At 45.7% G+C, this 9595-nt stretch overlaps 1 protein-coding gene across 1 annotated transcript; it reads left to right on the top strand.

Annotated features, from left to right (window-relative positions):
* The first annotated feature begins 446 nt into the window (after positions 1-446).
* Positions 447-8428, top strand: LOC8052379 (thioredoxin). Its single transcript, XM_002436193.5, has 5 exons — positions 447-620; positions 3488-3592; positions 4485-4547; positions 5285-5350; positions 7848-8428. The coding sequence occupies exons 1-5, from the start codon at positions 594-596 to the stop codon at positions 7908-7910; spliced, it is 324 nt and encodes a 107-aa protein (XP_002436238.1). The 5' UTR covers positions 447-593; the 3' UTR covers positions 7911-8428.
* Positions 8429-9595: the final 1167 nt, after the last annotated feature.

Below are 9595 nucleotides of genomic sequence, written 5' to 3'. Positions count from 1 at the left end.
GGAAGCAAACACGGTCGCACGAGCAGGTCTCGCTTTGGAGTCATCTCTTTCTCAAAATATAGTAATTTCGAATTTTGGCGGAAAATGGCTACAACCGTCGATGCGACAGGACGTGCCGCCGTACCCTGCTGCCATCATAGTGACTCCTCCGCGCGACCTCGTTTTTCCGGCATCTCCGTGACAGCTCCTTTGCCGGAGAATGATTTCCAGCGTTGGAACCACTGCGGCCCTCTCAAAAATTAATGCCGCCTCCAGACCAAGACGCAAGTTCTGTGTCAAACAACCAAGGCCGACAAAGGTTGCGGATTGATTTCACCGGGCCAATGGTACGTAAGTCGGTTTCCGTTCGATCACGTGGTCCTTCATCGATTTGCATCTGCGCCTATCGCTGTTGCCGTGACGACGGCCAGGAAGATGGTGTCACGTGAGTAGATTCAGACCAATCACGTCGCACTGCGGGGACGCTCACTTCCGTTGAAATATCTTCCCGCCCAAGTGAGCACGGAAGGAGCAGTGCCGGGCGCCTTGTATCCGCAGTAGTCGATCAAGTTCACTGTAATCAAGCAGTTCGTGCAAACAGCCAAGAGAAAAAAATGGTCCTTCAAATCGTCGAGAGCAAGGTAAGCCTGCTCTACGGTCTTACGACGCTTTAAAATTTAGTGTACAGTTGAGGGCACGGCAGTGTTGTGGATGGATTAACCCTAAAAACAAAAAATAAAGAAAGGCAACAGTTCTTGCTTTTCCCTTATTTATTTATTTTCTTTTTTCTGCTGGAGGCGTAGTTTTATTTGGCTGTTTTAAATCGTACAAAATCGGGTGGTTAAAGGAACGACGTAATTTAAAGCCGTACTAGATTTATCTTTTTTCTCCGGTTTGTAGCTTGGCGTGCTGGGAAAACCTGCCACGGAGCGCTTGTGAAACGTTTTTCATTCATTCGTAAATTGAAGACGTATCGCGGAATTCGCGGTAAGACTTGATTCATACCGCCTTGGGGAATTTTTCACGAGCCCTTTCAGGTCGAAATGAAGCTCCGACGGTGCTCTTTATTATTTCTTTTTTTCTTCAGCTCGCACGCCTTTGCTGAAAGCGCGCTGAATTTCGCATGAGCAGTGAAAGCGGATGAGTTCAGCGGAAATAACCCCGCACCTGCGCGTCCTTTTCGTTTCCCGTGTCTTTTCTTCGTCCTTTATGGCTGGTTTTATTTTGTGATGCACACGTACTTTTAACCTTTTTTTATTATTATTTTTAAATATTTTAATTAGTATTTTTGTGGTCGGTCGCTTCCGTGTGATTCTCGGGACCGCAAAGATGGCGAACTGGCCGGGCATAAATAAAACGGAAAGGGTGCTGAGCTGCTTTCTTATTCTTTTATCGCCCCCACTGAGTGATAAGAAAATGAGGTTATCCGGTACGTTCTGTATATCGCGCCTGGCACTTTCCTTTTTTTATACGTATGTGTAGTCCTTTCCCGGCAGCACAGTTCAAATATTTGCAGACGAAGCAACATCGCGTCGTCTGCTGGCGCGGCGTGTTGCTAGGCGGCCAAGCCTCTTGCACTTGCGTTTTTATTTTTGTTTTGTACCACAATAGTTTAGGAATGTTTTATTTCTAGGATAGTATTCTTCATATCCTCTACTACGGCTAGTGAGGGCTTTAATGTTAAACACCGAGCAAGGTGCGCTCGCAGCGCCGCCGCCGTTTCTGACGCAGTGGCGTTTCCGAGAACTTCACAAACTGTCTTTTCTTTTTTCTTTTTTTTTACGTGAGCTGTGTGTTCCATACTTGTGACGTAGTTTTCGTGAAGTTAGCTAACCCAGCTCTTTTAGGTGCAAATAGAATGTCTGGTCGAGGGAGCGTCTTCTGTCGATATAGGTAAACCGGTTCTGGTTGAACGAGATTATGTAAATTAATGGAAAGGTCGCCACGTAAACCTTGTTTCATCTACGTGTATAGACTGAATAAAAGTGGTACACATCAAGCTTGAACATTCGAAAGCATTAAAAAGAGCAGTGGTTTTTCGCTTAACTCTATAAAAGAAATGAAGGGAGAGAAGTCTTTGGCTTCGTGCCTTTTTTGTGGTGGAAGCATCCAGCCATGACTTATACCCCTGTTACACGGGCACACTAATACCCTTGTTACACGGGCACACTTAACTGCAGTTACGCTAAACCGCAATTAGCGCACAATACTTGCCGACAACATTCTGCGGCGATGCAGTCAGAGCTATGGGCGAACGTGCGCTTGAGCATCTTGAGCACCCACCAAAGCAGTGCACGCGCTCTCTTCACTTCTTTTGAAATAGCTTTCCGAGGGTATAGTGCGGCATCTGTGCTGCCACGTAACCGCAGTTAAAGCTGAGTTAACCGCGGTTAACTGTGCCCGTGTAACAGGGGTATTAACCGCGGTTAACTCAGCTTTAACTGCGGTTACGTGGCAGCACATATGCCGCACTATACACTCGGACAGCTATTTCAAAAGAAGCGAAGAGAGCGCGTGCACTGCTTTGATGGGTGCTCAAGATGCTCAAGCGCACGCTCGCCCATAGCTCTGACTGCATCGCCGCAGAATGTTGTCGGCAAGTATTGTGCGCTAATTGTGGTTTAGCGTAACTGCAGTTAAGTGTGCCCGTGTAACAGGGGTATTAGTCTCCCAAATTTATGGCAATCTTGTTCTCAGATTTCTTCCATTTTGTCTTTGTGGTCGTTTCCTGGTAGCACTGGTAATTCCAAAGATGTCACCACTCCCCAACTTCATGTTTGTGCACCACACATCAGATCATAGATCATAAGCTTGTTTGTGGGTGCAGGAACTAGAAAACTATTATTATTTATCATTATTTGCAATGACATAGTTTGGGCAGGCAATCTGTTTACTTTGTTGGATTGGCTTGATTGTTGTCACTTATTGAAAGGCTCGCACCATTTGCTGGCATGTTCGCAGTAATGGCCCAGCTGGCTTGTCGTTCTGAATCCTAAGTCACTTCCTTTTTGTTCTGCTTAATTGAAAGAAGTCTGGTACTTTAGCAAAATGCTGAATCGTCATGTGTAACCTTGTTTTGTATAGTTAAATGTTTTATTACTTTGTTATGATGGACTATTAAAATGGTCATCTGCTAAATGAAGCATAGGCTTTTTTTTTTTTTTTTTGCTTCTTTTTTTTTATGTGCTGTGTAAGACATCCCCTTTTTTTCCGAGTTATTGCAATTCAACAAGTTTGGAGAATGCACCGATTTTTAACTTCATAATGATATAGTCCAGCAGCCAGAACAGATCTTGTGCCACGGGTATCTCTCATATTATTTGGGGTGTGTCGCATAAGTATTTCCGCGACCGCAGACGCTACACTTAGTTTTGTTTTTAGATTGAAGGCCAATGTCTGCATTGCGGCCTTGTCGAGCTAGGAATCTTACCCAGGTCTATGCGCTGCCCTGGCCAGATATCTTGCCGAGTGACACACAGATTAAGTGCTCTTGTCTCTTTGCGTATAGGAGGACTTCGAAAAGAAGCTGGAAGAGGCCGGCGACAAGCTCGTGGTGGTGGACTTCTTTGCCACGTGGTGCGGCCCTTGCAAGATGGTGGAGCCCTTCCTGAAGGTGAGTAGCGAGCAAACGGCATTTTCGTCGTTGACTTTTGTAGCTCGGTACAGCTTCCGCGAGGTGTCTGCTGTGCTCGCATGAATCGCAGGGAACTCGTTTGGAAAGAATCAAAATGGATTCCCGATTAGCAAGTGCTGTCCTTTATTTTTGTTTTTGGCAACTTTTACATTGGTTAGTGTTTAAAGTCTTAGGTCACTGACAGTGTGAGAATAACGGTGCAAGGCTACAAGCGCGTGCTGGAGGTCGGGTTTCCGGAAAAGGACACCTACCCTGCTCATCCTGTTCGCGACCATAGACAAGTGTGAACTCTAGCAGGTGCCCACCAGAAAGGTTTTGTCGTAACTATCCCGTGGATTCGTGTGGGTACTTGCCTAGTTGCTTGTGGTACACGTTTAGCTTAGGATGTGGCATTTCTGGACGAAAAACACTTCGACTGCTGCTTACAAACCCGCAAGATCATAAACCGATTGGTTTAAGGCTTCCTTCGGTTGGCAGAGTTTTAAGCTGAGATGGCTGCCACAGAACGAAAGGGGTGCCTGTCACGAAATCCGCTCCTCGGCCGACGGGATTGGGGCCTACCAACCCCTGGCTTGCCACGATTGCGGCGTGGAACCACACTTTGCCGGAGGAAGGGGCACATTTACGACGAGACGTTGGGGCTTGTGGTTTTAACCTATAGTGAAGGTAAAGAGAAGCCCCTTTATAGCGTTCACTCTGCTAAAGCGGAAAACTTTATGGGACGAGCTTGTCGTGGTCTTCTTAGCTCACAGCAGTCTTTACTAGCTGTATATTTGGAATAATGTAATTTATATTTTTATAATTATTGGCCAGGATGTGCATTCTGCCCCTAGTGTCTGTTTCTACAAGGATGTGTCGTTTCGTTTTGCAGCAACAGTCCGAAATTCTCAAGGATGTTGTCATCTTCCTCAAGGTTGATGTGGACGAGAATGAAGTAAGAACTTTTTTGTGTTTTGAACAATTTGCGAAGCGCCTTGTTTGGGCCTTTGTTGGCAGCAATTGGTTACTTGATGGGCTTCTAATTATACTCTGCTTTTTTCTCTCTCTCCCTCTCTCTATTTGTCTTTATATTTATCTATCTGTCCCTTTTTCTTTTTTAGTCTAGCTGTGTTTGTCTTGAAAGTTCCACTCAGCTTGTTTTACTGCGTTCCTAATCGTACAACGAAGATAGAGCCAGACAGTGCAATATTGTTTCCAGCTTCTATCGACGGCGACGGCTAAGAAACGTTGCTCAGAGACCCAACACGACATCTGCGAAAGTAAAAATGTAGCCAAAACCTTTCCTCGGGGTTTCAGCTTTGTTTCTCGAGACAGAGTTCTGCAGTACATGCAGCTGCAATTCCCGTTGGGTCCTTCTACACGTACGAGAGAACATCGCCGAAACACACTGAAGGACAACGATGAACCGAAACCGGACGAGGCATTTATATGCAAGTTTAGACCGGTGTTCCATCGCGAGATGGCGCCTGGAAAGTATTTTCGACTGGTGTGTTTAGTGTCTTATCTCGCATTTACGTCAAAAGCAGTCTCGAACTAGCAACACATGACATTCCAGAACCCAGCGTGTCACGCTGTCGCGTGTACGGTCCGTGTAGTTGGTGGCACGTTCCAATTCCAATGGTTGCAAGTGAATGCATACGTGCCAACTGTTCGACTTTGCTTCTTCCGCAGGAGATTACGCAGGAGTACGAGATTGCGTGCATGCCAACCTTCCTCTTCATCAAGAACAAAACCAAGGTAGGTAACCTGCGCTCTCCCGTATTTGGAGCCTTGCCTTCTCCTTTCATAATAATTGGGTTGCTTGTACATTAAGACTGCGGGAGGGTCGGCACACCTAGAGGGTGTCTTTGCCAATTTAGCCAGTGTAGTACTGCTGCTAGCCTGGTGTCTTTAACGTATGCCACGCAGTACTGTTACAGGACTGCACGCGGGCACGACACTCGCCCAGATGAAAGTAAACAGGAATAGAGATTAGGGATACTAATATAAAGTGCAAAGGGACAGACAAAGACATAAAGTAGACAGGACAATGCTATCCTGCTTGCTTCATGTCCTTGGCTGTCCCTTTGTGTTTTGTCATCCTTGCGTTGAACAGACTAGCCCGCACTAATATTTTAGTGGAGGTTAGGCCCAGAATCCTCGGGCTCTGCAGCATGAGCTTTTGCTCGACATGCTGTTGTGCGTTAACACGCTTTTGCCACCTATTCCTCCTGAATTTATCCACGGTATTCTGTTTGTATGTGTTATGACATGGAAATTCTAAGCGGCAATCGCGCTAATATGCACTGCCGGATCAACGATTGGGAAAGGTTTCTTAGCTGAATTAACGAGTGTACTGTCGCGGACGCCACGAGCTGCCCTTCATCCATTCTGTCATGCCTGCCAGATTCTAAACGAGCTTCGGTCCATGCTGTTTGATGGAATGCAAAGCTTCGATATTAGCCTTTGACGTTCATTAGAAATCGAGAGGTAGTGGAAAGCTGTGGGGATTGCAGACGGAGAAAGAAGCCAGATTGGTGGTCGCAGCTCGTGTTAATCGGGGTACTTTTCTTATTTTCTGTGCCAATGCTTTTCTGCTTTTCATTTGTGAATCACTCTTTCCATCAATAAAGGGAAGCTAAAGAGATTCCTGAATTTGAAAAGGCTTTAATGTAGGCTTATTCAAAAATCTGTGTTGCGTTTGCCAATTAAAATTGCAGTATAGCCTCGCCTGTTGCCAAGAGCGGAGAGAAACACTAGCAAAAGTGATGTCGTCGGTGTGGTAGGACGACCCTTACTCTGGCTCGTGGATGCTGATGATGACGTTGCGACTTCTTGAACAGATAACAGGCGACAGAAGCCCTGCGGCCTTCACTGCGCATATTTTTCACAATAATTGTGGTTTGCGTTTACTTCATCAGTTAATTGAGTTCACAGGACAAGAAGGTCCGCTCCTAACTGATTTCTTAAATGCTTCCCTTCAAACGAGCTGTGCAACGATTTTAACATTGAAAGAATTGGCATCTTCTACTTTTGACATTGTTCACCTTGTCACAAAGGACAGAAAACACACCACCTTCCTTCGAAAGTTGCGATTCCATCGCGAGGAATAAATGAGAATATTCCCCAACCTGCAGCCGCAAGCGGCGGCCATGAGAACCATGTGGCATGACGTCAATGGGGTTCTTGTAGAAAGATAGCAAGTTGTGCGAATACTGGCTCGATAAAAGGAAACTTTTCTATAAATCTTGTCGTTCTAACATAAATGTAAATGCGTCGAAAACCAGGTATCATTGACAACTTTAATTATACGGAGTTTTAGTGGCGTCGTCTATTCTAGGTACACAAAACCGTTGGCTCTATCTGCGACCGCGAACAGCCGCCAGAAGCTGGAGGGGCGGTAGAGCCCGAGGATGGCCGGACTTGGATGGGACTTTCCTTCTTTTTCCATATTATTCGCGCTGCACCAGCACGTGGTCACGTGGTCGCGAGTGGACGAGTTCTCGCTGCTCCGTGATGGCTCTAGAGACAGCTTCATTGGAACCCCACGCAGCCCCCATTGAGGTTACAGAGCACGTGACTCTGAAGATGGTGAAGGAGTTGAAAGGTGCCGAAAACCTCAGTCTTTGTCCCTTTTTAAAATAAAAACTAGGACATGCAGGCAAAAGCGTTTTTTGTTTTTTACTTCAGAAAGGTCGAGACACCAACTCCCAAATTATTTCAGCAGAGCACTGAAATTGTTGCACAACTCCTTTAAGTCTTGTTCATGTATCGTAATATCCCAAGAGATGGCCTACCAAAAATCGAACAAATCTGATGTAAATGAAGCGTGGGATTTTTAAAAATGCTACTTTTGTATTGCGAATTCCCAGACTTGTTGACCAGGGCAGTACAATTACTAGAAAATGGTGAACCATGCCAAAAATAAGGGGGATATCTTTTCTAGATGGGTCACATCTGAGATATTACGTTACACAGCACTGCGCTAACCCGACGCTACAGACGCTGTACCGACTTTGCTCTGCAGCAGTACTCTATCAGTGCTATCTCAGCATTGCAGCGCATGTGTGAACCAGCTTTTTTTCCGTTCATCCATGGGGGAGCATTGCCCCTTTATGTTGGTGTCTATTGCTACCCATAGATCTTGATATGAACCTCGATAAGGAGGATGTCGCTGCGTTCCCGGTTGTTTTGAGGTTGCCTATCTGTCGATCTCTCCGAAGCGCTGATAAGCGGCGTTTCTCTTCCCTTCTAGTTGGACGAAATCTCCGGAGCCAACGAAGAGTCCATCAAGGAAATGTTGGACAAGCACAAGTAACCCTCCCGACGACCTTCGTCAAAATTCCTTTCTACGCTGTTCTCGTTTACGCGCAAATTCTAAAGCCGCACTCAAGCCTCGCTGCCGTCCACGCGCCGTCGCCTTCAAGGCGCGTCTTCTGGTCAACCGCCTTAGTCGTGTTTGTGGCTTCTTACCCCACAATGCATTTAGTTGTTTTTGTTTGTTTGTTTTCTTTGTCAGACGTTGCTCGTTGCCTAGTGATTTTTCTCCGCTTGGCTCGTGCTATGCGTTGTTGTCGTGATCAAGGTAGCAAACAGTAGCAAGCATACGATTACTACCGCTCGCACACGGTTGTGCAGACAGTACGTGCGACGGAAATGGAACCTGCAACTCACCGGCACCCGTTGTAAAGAATGCCTGCCGCGTTTTGGAGTCGTCATTCTCACCATTCAGATGACATTTGTTTTGTTTTTGTTCTGGACTTTTAGCTGGGCTATGATGCATTGAGGGAGCAAACCGATTAACAGCATTGTTATTAAATAGCAGTTTGTGCTCTTTATGGTTGTTCATCTCTTCTTTTTATGTGTGTTTGTCGTGCGGGGGAAGGAAGGAAGGAAGGAAGGAAGGGGGGCTGCTGAGTAATGACTGTGGCTGAAACGTTGCCCCAATCTATTTTGTTGACTCAATGTTCACTAGGCTACCAGAAACACAACTTTTAACTAATGTATATCAATGTTTTAATTTTAAGAAAAGGGAGACTTTGTGTCTTCATTTAAAGGCCCACGACCAGACTCGAGATTCTGCAAGGCGGAAGATCCTCCTCACCATGGGGAAGGAGAAACCGGCAGCGGTGGACAGGGTAGAAGGGGGAGAGGAGGACGCGGGAGAAAAGTGGAAAGCGCGAACTGGTCGTCGGGCTTTAAGAGAAAGGGTGACCCCCCTCCCCTTAAATCTGCCCCTTGTGCGTTAGTGGGACCAGTGGTTCCTGTGCTCTGCACTAGAGTTCGTAGTGCAGTGTGCCCAAATGACGGTACAGGTGCTGCAGTAGTCTTCAAACTTCCAGCAGCGATTGTGCGTCAAACACTTGTCTCGAAGCAGGGGTCTCCAAACACCATACCCGCGGAGGTATTTCGGCCAGCCTGCCGATGGCCGCGATCTTCCCAGCGAAACCCGCCCCACAGCCCGCTGCTACCAACGCAGAAGAAAATGAGGACTCTTCAAATAATTGACGCTGCGACACGCACCAAAAACACAAATGCAAATATTGAAAAGAGATGAGAGAAGACTGTAGTGTTGTGCGAATGTTTGTATTTTTGAATAGTTGTTTCGAATAATTCGGTATTTGCTTCAAGATGAACTCTAATATTCATATACCGGCGCTCGGTAAAAAGTGTGCTCTATGGGGCTAACTTGACGAAATCAACACTTTGAAAAGTACAAATGTTGCAGTCACTTTCTAAAGAAAAAAAAGCCCACTTTCAAAAGTGGGATAATGTCACTTTCTAAAGAAAAAAAAGCCCACTTTCAAAAGCAAGATAATGGAAGTGTGTGCGTGGAGTTAATAACAAAAAGGGAAACTTTGTGAATGCTGATATCTACACTACAGAAAACTTTCTAATACATAACTGACTATTATGGAACAGTATATGTCGGGCATAAATGCCCTTACAACCTAGGTTTATCATTTGTTAGTCTTTTTATTTGCTCAAATTCTAGATTTATAA

Source organism: Ixodes scapularis, unplaced genomic scaffold (assembly GCF_016920785.2).
Source record: "Ixodes scapularis isolate PalLabHiFi unplaced genomic scaffold, ASM1692078v2 PGA_scaffold12__126_contigs__length_90152505, whole genome shotgun sequence".
NCBI lineage: Eukaryota > Metazoa > Arthropoda > Arachnida > Ixodida > Ixodidae > Ixodes > Ixodes scapularis.
This window is presented reverse-complemented; position numbering and strand designations above follow the sequence as displayed.